This window comes from Cottoperca gobio, chromosome 15 (genome assembly GCF_900634415.1).
Source record: "Cottoperca gobio chromosome 15, fCotGob3.1, whole genome shotgun sequence".
NCBI lineage: Eukaryota > Metazoa > Chordata > Actinopteri > Perciformes > Bovichtidae > Cottoperca > Cottoperca gobio.
The window spans coordinates 6,373,745-6,390,704 of NC_041369.1; the positions used below are offsets into that span (position 1 = coordinate 6,373,745).

The following is a 16,960-nucleotide window of genomic DNA, read 5'->3' on the forward strand; positions in this document are numbered from 1 at the left end:
TTTTAAACTTCTCTGACCATTCTTCTCCTGACTAGTTTAAACAATCTGACTGATAATAAAAGTTCAAAATGCAGAAGTTGGAATAGGCTTAACGGGGAGGAGCTATGTTCCCTACAGAGATGAAAGGTTGTTTGCATTTTCATAATGAGTAACATGGTGCTGTTATGCAGTGACTCTATGCAGACCTATTGGAATCCATTGCAACACTCATGAAGTCAAACTGGTCACAGCCACTGTGCATAAGCACAAGGTTTCTCTTGGAAAGCAAATACAAAACTTTACACCAGGACGTAGGTCCTAAGAGTGATGCCGGAAGCAATGAGACAAGAACATCAGAACTTCAACATTGGGCAATAGATCAAACATGGGAAAAAGGTTTAAAGTATTGAAAAAAAAAAAAAAAAATATATATATATATATATATATATATATATATATATATATATATATATTATATATAATATATATATTATGAGATATTTAGTTATAAAACATTGTTGAGCAAATAATACACAGGCCAATTAAAAAAATAAGTCTCCTATTTAATCTGAAACATTGCCCTTACATACATACATTAAACAACTACACGTTACAGTCATATAATTAACATGTCGTGTTTAGAAATATAATTTCATAACAATTTTGTACTAAGTTTGTCTGCTGCATTTATCAAAATGCACATTGCCACAATAGTTTGTATTACAAAGGCCGTGCGCCACAATAGCAATTTGACAAGGACTGAAGTCATCAAGGTTGATGATCAAAACGTATTATTTTGGGGGCGATTTTGCACCATGGGTAATTCTTAAAATGCCCACTAGGTGGAGCTGTTTGTCCTGGTGAGATGAGTTTAAAACTGTGGGTTCTTCAGAAAACCGGAAAGCCGAGCCGGGCATTCCCGCCAAATGGTCTAGGTATATCATAGGTAGGATCACAGGGACCAAAACTACAGGTGTATTCATGCAGGATGTTTCAACAATCTAGAGTCAAATATTTCAAAGTGTATCAGTTGCCAGCAAGTCCTGTAGTCAAAATTTTACTTAAGTTAAATGACAAAATAATCAAAATATAGGCTACTTAAAATACAAAAAGTAAAAGTATTAATTCTGCACTACGGCCCATTTTAGAATAATATATATTATATAATTGTATTATAATGATTGATGCATTAATGTGTTCATTGTCTTAATGTAAAGGAGGCAATGAATTTGTCATTTGAATTTATTCTAGGGATGCACACATTATCAGTTGGTATTGTCCTCCAAAAAATTGAATCATTGTTTTGAAACAAATTGTGAAGCATTTCCCTATAACAGCTGATGTTTCTCTTTCTCTTTGTATGCATAATGTCACAAGTGCATAGATGCATTTATATTAATTGCATTGCCGCCTGTTTAAGAGAATACAGCATTTGCATTTATTGTGTTAAGTACAATTTCTTTACAAAAATGTTATTCACAGTGGAAAGATAAACTGGTCCAAAGCAACAGTAAAGACAGCTTTTACTTTTCCAACATGCAAGTTAAAATGTTTTTTGTCTAAACAATCTTAAAGTATGTCACTGTGTCACAAAACTTCTAGAATTCCACAGTTCTTTTATTTTTCATATCTTTATTGAGAAATGAAATGGTAGAAAGTCAGACATTAATAAACATTACGGTGATGAAGAAAAGAAACAAAGAGAGATTGTATTTGGACAGCTTTTTGAACTGTTATAGCCTACACACTTTTCTCATTATTTACATATTTTATTTTATTTGAATAACAGAGGGATGAATTAGCAACAGTTGCACTGTTTTAAATATACTTTATACATTTGAGTCATCACAGGCTAACGGACTGAGCCATTATAAGCTATACATTTGGCCAACGTATCCTCTCAGCAAAGTATTAAACGTAAGCTTTTATGCTACGTAATTTAAAAAAATATAAAATTATAATTGTTTCGATATATCTCGTATTTAACTATTTCAAACCCTCAAACAGGTGGTAACATGGTGCAGCCTTTGGGTGCAGCTAGCTGTGCTGGATTGTGTTCACTGCTCAGCAGTGTTGAGGCCTCGGTGGTCACGTGATAGGAGGTGCCTGCCTTCTGACGATGGTTGCTCAGCGTGCTGCACGAACAAAAATGCCGTTACATTTGTAGTTTTGAATTAAAAAAAAGTCCTACGAGGTATTAAACGCGTGTCAGGTGCTAGCTTCCAAAAGAATATTGTGCATTTTCTAAATGAATTAGATATGAATATTCTTTCAGGATTACGTGCTGATACGTTATCTTATAAGAAGTGATTCCGGTTCAGTGGGAAGGTTTGAACTGCTCTCTGGAAAGTGACCATTGTTGTAATCAGGTCGAGGCTGTTATCATTTCCACTTGCTGGCTTTCTTAGTTTTTTTTACGGGTTTACAGCAGAAAAACAGTGCAAGCTTTTTAGAGTGTCATGAAAGAAATGTCAAGGTAAGTCATGCATGTGGCACATTTTCCATTTATGAACATTTTTGTTCGCGTTTAAGAGAGTCCTAGAGAATAGGCTAAAAGCTAACGTTAGCCAACTGTCACAACAACCAAACAAGGCCTGCAGCCACCGTCTGTTGGCTAGCTCGCTTGTTTGTTGTTGTGTAACTATGGGGTGAATATGCCTAACAAAACGAACGTATTTCAATTGCTTTTGTTTGAGAAAATGTCAACCCTTAATTAGGTCTGACCGGAAAGCGAGTCGTTAGTTGGACCAATTCTTCCGTAGCAGCCAGCTAACGTTTGCTAACTTGCTAAATTAGCCAATGTGTTAGCGCTTCCAACCTGTTTGTAGCTTCTTGGCTAACGTTCGTTCGCCGTCAGCTTGAACACTAACGGTAACTTAGCTCACTTTAAACACGTTTCTGCATTTTTGGTAAACTCACTTTACACATTTGGAATTGCACACAACTATGTAGTCATTAATTTGCGTGATGTTAAAGTGATAAGCACATTGCTGTCAGGTTAAGTAAGTTAGGGTGTTTACACAGGTTCGCGGTAATAATAGAAAGGAGAGGAACAGAAACTAGCAAAGCATAACATTTTACAAAATGTGGCTGATAAATGTCTTCGCCTTTAACTTGGTACTCGCGTGCATTGTTTAAGACACCATGATATGAATAAACTAACGTAGTGAAGTGTCGTGTAATAGCTGTCATTTCATGTAATGCGTCTTGTTCCCATGCCTCGCAGCACCATGCCTGGTGGGCAGCAGCCTCAGAAACACTATGGCATCACCTCTGCCATTAGCCTTGCACCCCCTCGAGAACTAGACCACCAGTACACCAAGAAGCTCTGTGATGCTATGAAACCTTTTGGGGTGTTTGAAGACGAAGAGGAATTGAACCATAGGTGAGAAACTGAGTCTATTTTTATATTGGCCATAACACTACTATGTGACATCTTGACTGCATACATTTCATTGCAGCAATGACGACTACACTTACAAGGGTTGCACACAAAAACATGTAATATAATGCACCAGCACTTCTCAAAGGTAGCATTCATTCTAATGCTTTTGTTGTACTGCATTGTATGTGTTCATGTGAATTAATGTATGATGCTTGAATCCACATAGTTACGTCAACTGATTTGAGAATGTTTGGTGTATTCATATATTTTTCACTCACTAAAAGTTGTATTTCGTTTCAGACTTGCAGTTCTTGGGAAGTTGAATAACTTTGTTAAAGAATGGATATCAGAGATCAGTGAATTAAAGGTGGGTTATGTTGAAGGCTTTCCAAGTAAAAGCTGTGATTTATATTATGGCGTCATTAATGGTGACTATCAATTCAGAGACGCTAAAGCTATCTATTATTTTGTCTAAAAGAGAAAACAACGTAATACTGATTTCACTGTATATCCTTCTCTCCTCTACAGAACCTTCCACCATCAGCTATAAGCTGTGTTGGGGGCAAGATATTTACATTTGGTTCGTACAGACTTGGAGTGCACACAAAAGGTATGTTTAGTCATTGCAGTGACATCATTAATCAATAGCCATTTAGTTAATTTTTTTATTTTCATTCAGGCAATAGTATGTGCCGAGAAGTTTTATGACAGCATTAAACTTTAATGACAACACCTTTACTATGTGCTCTGCTATATTGTAATTCAAAAGGAGCAAAGGAAGATTGAATTATCAGAACTTTACTGTGATACGCTCAACCCTATCTATGGAGGCATATCTCATTGTTTTTGAAAAGCTCAGCTCATCCTGACCACACTGAAGCACGAGGCAAGCATTGTCATATTCCTCTGCTTTTGAGAGTGTTTTTGAAAAGATTAGTTTTGGGGTCTGAAAGCTGTGTAAACATTGGCTTTCCATACACTTAAAACATTAGTGTCAGTGTTGTCGAGTACCTCGTTAAACAACAAACGGAACAAGTGAGATAAAAAGATAAAATGAATTCATTTATACACTCGTATATAACACATGTACATGCATAACAGAAAAATACATTGCTGTGTTTTTTACTATTTGGTGTGCAAGAAACTTATTGTAAATTTAAGTTATTAAAAATAGTTTTCCAACGAACTGCAGTGTTTTTCCATGAATCTGAATAAGAAAGGGTGTTCCAATCTAATCTGCAAAATTGATAATTCAGGTGAATTATTGTGAGTTATTCATTGATTTTTAAATGTGTTTATAACAACATGTTGCACTTCTGGATGAATCCAATATGAAAACTGACATTCATTTCCATTAAATAAATTCATCCTATTAATATCGTGAGCAATTGAACTGCAGACAAAAGCAAACGGATGAAAAGCGGCTTAAGTTTCAGTTCACAATATCTACAGAGATTGCAAGTTTAGGTCCGCTTAGAGAGTTGAGTAAAAATACAAGTAGTCACTTTTACACAGCCCCCCCCCCCCCCCCCCAATTGTTTGCTGTTGGTTGAAAATAACATTTGAATATCTGTATTTTGTTCATGCTTGAGAGGAAGAAACATTCCTGTCCCAACACATCATCTTCTTAAAATTGAATTGTTTCAATTTGTGTTATTGTAAGACTACTTTACTCTTAGTAATTTAGAATTGTGTCAATTTTTATAAAGTAATAAATTCAAACGCATGAAAAGTTGTCGTGCAAAAGCAATTAATCCCCTTGCCCAGTTGTGTACTGACAAACGTTTGTTCAGCATTTCATAATTTTAAATTTATTGTAGAATATAAATACATCTTTTACATTAAATACAAAACACTGAAAACTAACATTTGAAACCCTCACTACTTGTCGTGAGATGTCGTGTATAATTCCAGACTCAAGGACCTTTTTTTTTTTTTTTTCTAAGCAGAATTTGAGACACTAGAGAAATAGATATGGTGTCAGGACAGCAGATTAATTTGTACCTGCCTTTTTACAGGGTTCACGAGGCAGAGGTCATCAGTGTCTAGAAAAAGAGCTGTTTATTTTTGTTTTATTTGTTTAAAAATAAATTCTAACTCATAAAATGTTATAGGCTGTTTACAAAGCAAGGCCAGGCATTATCAGTTGGACAGTCGCAGAAAACTATATTCAAAAGTTGCTGCACTAGTACACAATTTCTTTAACCTTGAATGCAGCAACTTTGTTTAGTGAACCTATCAGATTGTTGTGGAAGTCATCAATCATTTATCCTACTGGGCAGTGCAGATTACACTGCTAAAAGTAACTGTTTCTTCCAGGAGCTGATATTGATGCCTTATGTGTGGCTCCACGCCATGTAGAGAGAAGCGACTTTTTCCAGTCTTTCTTTGAGAAATTCAAACAGCACGAAGAAATCAAAGACCTGAGGGTAAGTTTCGGTGGTATGTCTGGTCAATTCTTGATTTAAAGGAAGCCCCTGTTTCATTACTGACCTGTTACTGAGTCTGTTCAATCAAAGGTTCTATTGTAAAAGGTGCAAGCCCAACATACTGCTTTCATCACTGCTCCTGAGTGAGAACTCCTCGTTATCAGAGCTGAGTTCACTGTATTGGGAATGTAGAACAATACCTAAAATTGCTAAATATTACTCAATCACATCTTTACAAAGTTTATTTTGCTGAATAGATGGAGGAGTTACAATGTATTAACTCAGCAGAGAGCAATACCCAGGAGCATTGACTGTGTTGTTGTAAGGTCTGCTCGTAAGGTTAATTTCCCAAGGTGTGTGTCTTATTTAACATCAATAAAAATGACAAAACAGTGTGTACCCCATTTTTTAGATTGTTTGCTGTTAAACTAAATTATATTTTAATGTAATTATCAAATTAGCTGTGTTTAATTGCAATTTAAATAATATAAAATGCTCCCCTTTCAAAAATGGTCAGGAAAAAGGTCACAGAGAGTAGCCCTCTGTTTATTGCATTTTATTGCATTGCATATTGTTAGAGGATGGGGATTTAATTGAATATTAACACCCGGGTCTCCAAAGACATCCATCGATGACACTCATTCAATGCTATACTCGTGTTTTCTGAATTTGAACCCACCCTTAATGAAGTCTGTTATCAGCGGAGTATCGTGCTGGAAGCTTGACATGTCCTTTTTACAAGCTCTGTTCTTGACTTTGATTTTCACATTTTGTACAAGATAATGTCGGGAAGCTTTGCATCGTCTTAGATGTGTTGGTGATATTGTCTTTTTTTTTTTTTATGCTTTCTCAAGGCTGTCGAAGATGCCTTTGTACCGGTGATAAAATTCAAATTTGACGGAATAGAGGTAAGTCACTTTGAGATCCAAGTCATGCGTGTTGTCTACATGTATGGGTATTGCATAACTAAAGGAACACTACTCAGAAATGACCATTCTGTCAAAGCGTTTATAGATATATGTTTGTAGTATAGACATTGGAAAGACTGATTAAAATTATTACTTTCGTTTAGCTGTCTGCTGCACTAGCTGTGCAAAAAATGATGGTATTGATCAGACAAATGTTTACAGATTAAAACGAGTTTGGTCATCCAGTTTGTAGTTCAGGTCCATGAAGAGACCTGAACTACCGAGCAGGAAAAGAGACATAAAATATGGTGACAGTGATGAGCATCAACATAACTACTGTTCCTGTGTATAACTAAAATGGAAGGAGTTTGTCTGTTTGTCCGCCCTTCGTGTTCTCGACAACCGTCTGATCAACTTCACACTTGGCAGCTGTATTGCTGAGGACCCAAAGAAATGCACTATCGATTGCAAGCGCTTGAGATTTACGGGGCATATTTATTACTAGTACGTTATGTACACACCGTGACGTATTGAGAGGAGACCCCATATTAACTGTTGCACCACCAAACGGCATGCTGGGTACAGCTCGCGCTCCGTCGATATTCGTGTGAGCTTTTGCACCCAATCGACCATCTACCTCTAGCATTGCTAGGGGTCAAAACTGTCAGGCCGGGTGTATTGCTCAGGAGTCAAGGAAGCGCAGGGTCGAGTGTGAAGGTGTTTGGATCAGAAGTTCTTGAGAAAGCTGCAAGCAGCAACACTGGAGTCCAAGCATCACTGTCTGCCTAAATTTGAAACCGCTGTACTTTTTGTAGTTGCAAGACATGTATTTAGTCTTATTTCTAAATGTAAAACATTTTGGAGTAATTTAGAAGCTCATTCTACAGTGCCATACTACTTTGACTACTATTTTACCTGCCATTCCCAGAAGAAAGAAGGGTCTGAAATGTGAGCCCACCTACTACCCTAAAAGGCGGATAGAAACGACTGGTCATTTATACTCTGTTTCATCTTTTACTTTCTTACGTTTCTGTCTGCAGATTGACCTGCTTTTTGCCAGACTGGCCTTACAGTCCATTCCAGACAACTTGGACCTGAGGGGAGACTCCATCCTGAGAAACTTGGACATTCGATGTATCCGCAGTCTTAACGGTACACTACATGGCATCTATTGACTTGTATACATACAGTTGAGAAGAGGTGATATTGACTTGAGGCCTGATGCTGGTGTTGTGACATTAAATAAGTACACGAGTAGAACAAGTTTATAGTGCATCACATGTGCAGCAGCTAGTTTGGCAGGTATATGAGTCTATACAAAAGATTTTCTTTATCTGACACTTAAACCCTAAACCTTTTACTGGGAATTTACGCATCAACAGTAAGAGTGCAATACTTTACTTGCAGTGTTTTAGGTTTCTGATGTTTTGTCTTGCAGGTTGTCGAGTGACAGATGAAATTCTGTACCTGGTGCCAAACAAAGAGAACTTTAGACTAACCTTGAGAGCCATTAAACTGTGGGCAAAACGTAAGTGGATTCAAATGTTCTTGTAATGTTGGGTTCACCGTTACTTTTCGTATGTCAGTAGTTGTCACAATTTAAGAGCTAATATATCAAATATATAAATGCGCCAGTAACACAGAGACAGTAACACATTTGTGTATAGATATTAACCTCTTACAGGTGTCATCCCTGTTAAGTGTAACACCAATATTTGTCTCTGCCTTATTGTAATGTGCCCTCTGCCTGCAGGTCGTGGGATCTACTCCAACATGCTGGGGTTTCTGGGTGGAGTGTCATGGGCCATGCTGGTGGCCCGGACCTGCCAGCTCTACCCTAACGCTGTGGCCGCCACGCTGGTCCACAAGTTCTTCTTGGTGTTTTCCAAGTGGTGAGTTTCAGCACTTTATCATTACAACATCATATTTGTCCTGTTCCACTTGATGGCAGTATTTCACAGCCTTGCGCAATGACAGTTATGTTTAAGTTTTCACACATTTTACTACATTTATCATTTACATCTGACAGGGAGTGGCCTAATCCTGTGCTATTGAAACAGCCTGAGGACAGTAATCTGAATCTACCTGTGTGGGATCCTAGAGTGAGTATGACACCAGTGTTTTATTTCCACCTGTTAATGGTGTTGTTATGCCTCTATGTTGTATGTGTATTGGTCAGTTAGTTGGTGTTTGAGAGTTAGCAGATAGACTATAGGTACATTTATTTTCTCTTACTTCATGTCTCCTCATTCCTCTGCCCTCATGTGTCCCGGAAAATATGCCCTCTATTATGAGTTCCAGAAAGTAAAGTTTTAGGTAGTTTTAGAATTTCCCAAATGTTTAGACTATTAAGTATTTCTGTTTACTATGAGACATGCTCATCATCAAAAAATAATAATATGTGCAGAGGCAAATCAGTGCATGGTAAAGGCTTTGCTGCCGGCAGAAATGACTTAAAAGGCACGTGAAGTTGATGTGCAACAGCTTTTCAGAAAACAGTCCGTAGTTTCACCCCAAAATTGCTCTTGGTGGTGAGGAGGCATTCTCGCATAGTCTGCCTTATTTACACAGAACCTGGACGAGGTGGCATTCAATTTAAAATGGATTAACTAAATTTATATATTTGCAATATACTTATACAATTGTTGATTGACTGATCTGTACACAGTTTAAATACTGGTTTGACAGTTAATATTAAGGCTCCATGTATTATGTTTACAATTATGGGTTTCTCACATTGGAGAACTTCAAAATGAAATGGCAAAGCACTGAAAGTGGTGACTCTGTTGGATAGTACGGCACATAATCTGTTTAAATAAATTGTCCAAGGTAAGATGCTAAAGCTCCGCTACAGCCCACAGATCCAGCTGTGATCCCTTCACAGGATGTTTTAGAGGGAAGCACATCATGTCACAATAGGTTTCCTTCATTCGTCCTCCTTTGTATTACTTGAGGGAGAAATGCAAATGAGAGAAACGTGAAGACCGTAAAGTGGATTGGGATGTTCCTTGCATGTGTGTTGAATGGTGCCCTTGGCTTTACGATGCCTTTCAGTATGTGGGTGTCAAGTTGCCCTACACATTCAGTTTGGTGGGTGGTGTGTGCTGACATGTGTTGGTGAATGCTCTCATTTCTGCAGCGAAACCAATCCCTGTGCCGTGTTTTTAGGTGAACCCATCTGACAGATACCACCTGATGCCCATCATCACCCCCGCCTATCCCCAGCAGAACTCCACATACAACGTCTCCACATCAACGCGCACCATCATGAGCGAGGAGTTCAAATACGGTAATGCAGACTGCATGACTGAAAGAATGGAAAATAAATAGATCTCTTCAGTTCTTAAAATCTTGTATTCCATCTTGCTTAGTTTTTTGAAAGGCAATGGTACATTTATGTAACAGTGCGTCACTTTAATGCCTGATATGTCTTTGTCCAACTGTGTCTGGCATGAACAGGCCTCAGCGTCACAGATGAGATTCTTCAGGGAAAAGCAGAATGGTCTAAACTCTTTGAGCCACCCAACTTCTTCCAAAAGTACAAGTAGGTGTTGATTTTGTCCCGTAAAGGATTCATTGATGGAACATTTTATAAACCAAAGCAACACGAATCAAACAGAGCTGCATGAATCTCGTATGGAATTGGTCACAATTCTTTAACATGCAAGTTGTTTGTAATTTGTTCACTTACTTTAAAGGTCAGTATCATGTTAAGTTATGTGGACATTAACTGTTGTGTCAGGCCAAAAAAATATTATTGTTCTCACTTCTTGTGCTTTGACACATCCTAACTGGTTATTAGAGTCTGGTCGCCTTGTTTTGTTTATGGAAGTTTTCTTCCCACACAAATGCCACAACTGAGTTTTCTGCCATGTTCTGTTGGTGCTGCTTCACCATTGTAGCCCCCTGAGCACTGGTGTGAATGCTTATAGTTGAATTACCCCATTTAATGATTTAAGTTTACATTTACACTAAAATTAAGATGAATTATACAAGATCTACAGAAGACCATTGTGCCTGCACAGTAGCCTTTCAGCAAATACTGATTGTATTGATGGAGGTTTAATTCAGTTGTATGGTCTTGAAGCAGTTTTTCATCGTTAACACACCTGTATAGGCTATAGCAAACGTTGCCATGATGCTGCCAGTCCACGTATAAGCATTTTAGAAGGAGTGTTGTGATAAGCTACTCAACATCTTGTCTGAATTTCTGTTACGCGTTACAGGCATTACATTGTTCTGACTGCCAGCGCCTCTACAGAAGAAAACCACCTAGAATGGTAAGTGTCTGTACTGAGTGAAACTGTACTGCAACACTGTAGGGTCATTTACATTATATGTATTATCGGCAACTCTTGAGAAATGCATCCTGATGTTTTCCCTCAGGATCGGTCTGGTAGAGTCAAAGATTCGCGTTCTGGTGGGAAACCTGGAGAGGAATGAATACATCACCCTGGCTCATGTAAACCCCCAGTCCTTCCCTGGGTCCAAGGAGAACCGCAACGAGTGAGTTCAGTTTTCTCCATACGTACAAACGTCTCCGTGAGAAAGTTCTGGATTAGTGAAAGCTAATCCTGCTATTCTTGACTCCCTTTTCTGCAAGTTTTTCTTTTTTTGTCCTTGAGTAATTGGAGCATGTGGCCTGTTGACATTTGTGAGTGTCAGTGAGTCATGAAATCTATTGGCTTGGGTCATTGATTGTTTGGCAGTTGAATGCAGCTTTGAGAGTATTGCTAGTATGCATTTCTACCACAATGATTTGCTCCAGCTCACAAGCATGTTTAATACTACAGTCTGAACATGACTAAGTTATGTCTTAAATGGCTGACCACAGCAATCTATTTCGATTTGGCGACCTCTCTTATGACACCTTGCACATAGAAGTTCCTGAGTTGTCGCCACACTGTTTCATTTTATTCAATGAGTTGATTTTGCTCCTTGTGTTTCTGTAACAGGAACGACTTTGTGTCCATGTGGTTCATTGGGATCATCTTCAAGAAAGTGGAGAATGCGGAGAGTGTGAACATTGACCTGACGTATGATATCCAGTCCTTCACAGACACTGGTAGGTCCTGTCATCTCTCTGTGGTTGTGGAAGACTCATTTGGAAATATAAATTCAGTAAAGCTAAATGTTCAACATACAAAGTAATTTACTGGACTATATAGATTCAAAACATGTTTATACATTCATGGCAGTCAATTAAATGTAACGCAACATGTTGTTCTCTACAGTGTACAGACAAGCCAACAACATCAATATGCTGAAGGATGGGATGAAGATTGAAGCAACACATGTGAAGAAGAAACAGCTCCATCAGTATCTTCCTCCTGAACTAGTGCAGAAGAAAAAGAGGGTGAGACATCTTCCTGTGCATGTTGGGACAAAGCCATAACAATTTTTTTAACATTTCATGGTTATTGACTTAATGTTTTTCCTCTTTGTCTATCGTGTCTCTTGTTGTTTTTCTGCAGAGCATAGCTGAGTTGAACCGTAGCTCTAACGGAGGGAGCTCTAAGCGGCTGTCTCTGGACAGCAGTCACCTGGACAGCTCCAGGGACACCGACTCGGGGACTCCCTTTACCTCCCCAAGCGGCAAACCCTCTAAGCCTGCGTCTGACACAGAGGACAGGTATGAGGAACCTTCACACTTCTATTGCAGTTTATTGTTATTTGTTTGCTTTTTACCTGATGCGTTTTAGTGTTGTAATCTTAAATTGCATTTGATTTTTGTATCCCCAGATGTTCTATTATATTTATTTTTTGCCATATATTAATACTTTTTTTATAATGACTAGGCACAAATACACAATATGATGTTCAGCAAATGTCTGTCTCTTTTTTTTATTTTGCAGCGTCAGCCCTCCAAAGCAGCTTTTTGTGGACGGCTCCCCAGCTTCCAGCGCAGCAGCAGCTACAGCTGTTTCAGCAGCTACAACAGATACAGCAGATACAGCAGATACAGCAGATACAGCAGATACAGCAGATACAACAGATACAACAGATACAGCAGATACAACAGATACAGCAGATACAGCAGATACAGCCGCTACAACAGCTGCTGCTGCTACAGACCAAGGAATGTCCATCCCTGTCATTGGCTCTAGTGAGTATTTTTTCCAGTGACTATTACACAGATACTATCAATTAAATGGCTTATAAATAACATCTCAATATGTTTAGGCTATAGATATTTTTTTCGCTAAAATAACATAACTGTTTGGTTTAATTCTTTGATGCGTCTGGGGCCAGTTTGACGGTCTTTTTCGAAGTGGAGGTTGCCGATCTAGACATTTACTACACCCACCCCTACTAAGTATGAGGAAATAATTTTCCTCTCTGGGATAGGCTGATTAATATTTTAGTAATTGCATACAGATTCATAAGGCATAATTAACATTCCCATTAACTTGTCAGCATATGTATAAATAATTATAAATACCAAACCAAACTCTTAAAATCTGTTAAAAGCATGTCCTTAAATGGATGTCAAAGAGGTGGATAAATGATCCTGATCTAATTTCTTCTTGTTTGTCTCCTTCTAATTCTGAAGAGCCTGCGGGTAAAGCAAAGCCTGCTTCTCCATCAGCCAGCAGCTCCGTCACCCCAGAGCTGAGCGGGGACGTGCAGCCCGACGCCACCAGCAGCCCCAGAGAGGAGCCCAACAACGGCCTAGAGGACTCTGCCAACGGAGCTCCTGCCAAGAGACCACACTCGCCTGCACAAGAGGACCCGGCCAAGAGGCACAAAGACACAGAGGTAAGGAGTTACAGTATTTAAGTGTTTTGAATATATTTGGTGTTGGATTTGAACTTATTGGCGGATTTAATTTGTGACACTTTTTTCAGGTGGTGTCCAACGATGACTCTGCATTTAAAGAGCCATATCCACCTACCTCAGAATCCAACACGCATGGAGAAGGACCCAATGTTGTAGGTTTTGTTTACTCTGCCTGCTTCTATTGACTGTAATGGCAGACAAAACTAAATTAACATTTTCACAATTTGTCTCTCTTCACCAATAGACCCCCCTTTCTGTATCAAAGGCTAAACCCATTCCAACCATTGATACATCAAGAACACAGGTAACGTCTTCATTGAAGGCATTGGCTTAATTTTACACCTGAATGGTTTGATTTTAATTAATGTTGAAAAATGACTTTCTCTCCATGGACTTGGGTTTTATGAAAGCATTTATTAAATCATTTTAAATAAGGTTCATGTTGTGATTTAAAATGCTTCTGTTTCCTACCTCAGAGACTTCCCAGCATGGAGCTGCCAGACGCCTCGTCGCCTCTCCCAGCCAGCAACAGTTGTCGCGTCGTGAAAAATTCCATTAAACTGGCCCTCAACCGCCACAAGTGAGCTTCAACAATTCTCCCTGCACCATCACAGCTATTGAAACTGTTGGTCTAACTTTGACTTTCTAATGTTTTAACGTTGAATGTCGTTCAATGTAATGTAGCATCACACCTCCCAAGCCCCCTGTGTTTGAGGGCACCCTCACCACTGACGCTCCTCCTGCCACCGAAGAAAAGGGCATGTCCATTCCTGTCATTGGCTCAAGTGAGTGTATAATTGCCTTTTCAGTCATTTATCAGTTCTGATAATTCATCGAGGTGCTTATTGTAGAATTCAAATCAAATGACTAAAATGTGACTAACTAAATCAAAGTGCCAAACTGAACACCGTTTCTGTCTTTCTCTCTGCAGAACACGTGGCAGCCAAACACCAGGTGCCCCCCGTCGGCAGCTCCATCCCCACTTTAGTGAGCCGAGGTGCCGACCCACTGAACGGGGCGACCTCCAAGAGATCCCACTCCCCCTCTCTGGAGGAGCAGGCCAAGAGGCTGAAAGAAACAGAAAAGGCCAGAATCCACATAGCTTGAACACACAACTATAGACTGGATTTATATACATGCATTCACAGAGTTGGGGCTTTATAGTGAAGTCAAACAGCGAGAAGATGACTTCACACGGGGGCAGGGAGTGTGTGTTCAGGTCTGTCAGTCTCAAGTGTGAAGGAGCAGAACGGACAGCTCACCTCAGATCTTCAGAGATTACAGATTTGCCAGTGGATAGGTGATTTTGGTCAAACCAGATGTTGTGAGCGCCCTCTGTCACACTCACAGCCAGAGGGCATTTAACGAAGATATCTGAGAACTAAAGCGACCGTTTTATACTCGTGTTCTCCCTCGGTGTTTAAAAGCCTTCACAGAACAGATGATAATTTAGCTGTTCTTTTCATATATTTTTTTTCAGTTAAACATGTTTTAAAACAGCCCAAAACATTTATCGACGCTTGCTACACACACTTCTGGTGTATGCTGATTTCTTTCTTTTCTTTCCTCCCAAACAGAAACCTGTACAGTAAATGTTGATGTACATAACTTTTTTGTCTTAAAAAAAAAAAAAAAAAAGCAAAAGATCACTGTTAAGTCTTTTGACCATTCTATTGTAGTTTTATCTAAAAAGGAAAAAAGAAAAGTTATAAAAAAAAAATGTAATTTTTTGTTTTTCTCTATTGCTTGTCCAAAAAAAAAGTCTCCAGCCCTGGATATTTTTTGTAAACACTGTATAGGTTTGGATACAGTTGCAGGGAGGCTTTATTGAGGGTTTGCTTGGATATGATGGAAATCAAAACCACAACTCTTTGGACCGCCACGACTACCCAAAGAGGACTCCAGGTTGGTATTGGACTTGCAGTGTGTAGGTGATCATAGACGCCCAGTGACATCAGTGCTCCTCAGGTGTCGGTAAGAGCAAGAAAATCACCCTTAAGACAACAGGAAACGTCATGCATTTTCTAGAAGTGGTGAAATTGGTCTGAAGCTTTTCAGTTAGTGTTCGGCTCTGAAGGATTAGTACAGAAGATGAGAAGAACCATATCAATGATGATGCCACACTAATCATTCTTTTCAGTGTAGCTTCGGTGTCAAAGTGTCACGCCTATTGTATGTTTTTGATTAAAAGAAAAGGTTGAGTTTTCTGCCTACTTTCCCTGGTGTGTTTAAGCCCTAGATGTCAGATAGGTGAGGTTGACGCAAACAAGTTAGTGCTGGACACTTAAGACGGTCACAAGAAAGTGTTTAAATATCAGTTTTGTGTACGTACCTGTGATTGTCTGACACGTTAAATGAATCTCTAGTCTATCAGGAGGGCTGAACGACAAACAAGATCATTTGTTCGGGATTCTGCTTGACCCCCACCCCCACCAGTTCACCGTGGTCTGCTAGGGAAGCAAAGTCCTGGTCGTTTTTGCATCCCATGACCATGAAGGAGTTTGTGGTGCTTTGTGGGAAAAAAATGGTTTGAAGCTTTTTGACGAGTTGTGCTGGTTTGTAGGTGTGTTTGTGTGTGTATGTATGCATGCGTATATGGTTGAACGTGAGCGTGCATGCATAGATGTTTGTGTTGGAGAATGATGGAATTCCCTTCGTATTGGGTGTTAACCCTCTGCGCCTCCTGTGGAGGTTCTTAAAAGGCATCTCCTGAGGCCACTGGTGGGGGGTCAGGAGACGACTCTTTTCCTGCCTTAGGCCCCAACCTTCCATCTTTATGGTCTGAAACTCTGTGGATGTTTGATTTCAGAAAATATACTGTATGTATACAAGAAAGTATAAAGTGATGCTGAAGAGGCGCGCCCTATTCTTCAGAGCAGGTAGAGAGACAGGGACACAGGCTCTTTTTCCGGCATCGGTTTCCCCAAATAAATGTACAGAGAACAGTTTTTTCAAAAGGCATATTCTTCATTATTGGGGTTTTTTCTTATCACTTTATTTATATTTGCATATTTGTACCATGTGATCTTTTTTTTTTTTTTAAATAGCATTCATAGCAGGTAGGTCTCTTTTTAATGAAATCTGCACCACTCTGTTTCAGACAACTCATGTTTTGCTGTTTGGAAACATTTAACAAAACAGGTCATTTAGATGTTTGTTTCTAAAATGTATTGAAAGGGTATTTTTGTATGTGTTTATCACTTCCTTTAAATGAATCCGTACACCCATTAAACCCCTAAAAACTATGCTGGTGTCTGTGTTCTTTGTTACCTCCGCCAAGGAGGTTGTGTTTTCTGCTCGGTTTGTCTTTTTGTCTGTCAGACAAAAAGACAGAAAGACTACTGACCCAAAAGGGAGAAGTATAGGCAATAGAAGTTCACTTAACAAAAAAATATATATATATATATATATATATATATATATGTATATGTGTGTGTATATATGTATGGTTATATCTATATAGTCTCTGTATGTGTTGT

General features: G+C 38.9%; 1 protein-coding gene across 2 annotated transcripts; it reads left to right on the forward strand.

The window, feature by feature from the left end:
• The first annotated feature begins 2,031 nt into the window (after positions 1–2,031).
• papolg (poly(A) polymerase gamma) lies at positions 2,032–16,726 on the forward strand. 2 transcript variants are annotated; one of them, XM_029449960.1, is made up of 24 exons: positions 2,042–2,455; positions 3,206–3,364; positions 3,665–3,731; positions 3,893–3,974; positions 5,684–5,793; positions 6,648–6,701; positions 7,742–7,853; positions 8,140–8,229; positions 8,455–8,593; positions 8,731–8,803; positions 9,870–9,990; positions 10,161–10,245; positions 10,928–10,981; positions 11,088–11,207; positions 11,657–11,766; positions 11,936–12,057; positions 12,176–12,333; positions 12,557–12,807; positions 13,255–13,460; positions 13,550–13,633; positions 13,726–13,785; positions 13,958–14,061; positions 14,166–14,266; positions 14,413–16,726. In XM_029449960.1, the coding sequence occupies exons 1-24, from the start codon at positions 2,439–2,441 to the stop codon at positions 14,586–14,588; spliced, it is 2,655 nt and encodes an 884-aa protein (XP_029305820.1). In that variant the 5' UTR covers positions 2,042–2,438; the 3' UTR covers positions 14,589–16,726. The 2 variants fall into 2 exon arrangements, with proteins under 2 accessions (XP_029305821.1, XP_029305820.1); XM_029449961.1 differs by lacking the exons at positions 8,731–8,803; positions 9,870–9,990; positions 10,161–10,245; ... (10 more) ...; positions 14,166–14,266; positions 14,413–16,726 and having other exon boundaries at positions 2,032–2,455; positions 8,455–8,597.
• The last annotated feature ends 234 nt before the right edge of the window (positions 16,727–16,960 follow it).

What these genes read in the sequence shown, in the direction of transcription:
- papolg (XM_029449960.1), top strand. An exon ending in CAGAGATCAGTGAATTAAAG is followed by an intron (nt 3,732 to 3,892) that starts GTGGGTTATGTT and finishes TCTCCTCTACAG; the next exon opens with AACCTTCCACCATCAGCTAT. An exon ending in CTGGCCCTCAACCGCCACAA is followed by an intron (nt 14,062 to 14,165) that starts GTGAGCTTCAAC and finishes AATGTAATGTAG; the next exon opens with CATCACACCTCCCAAGCCCC.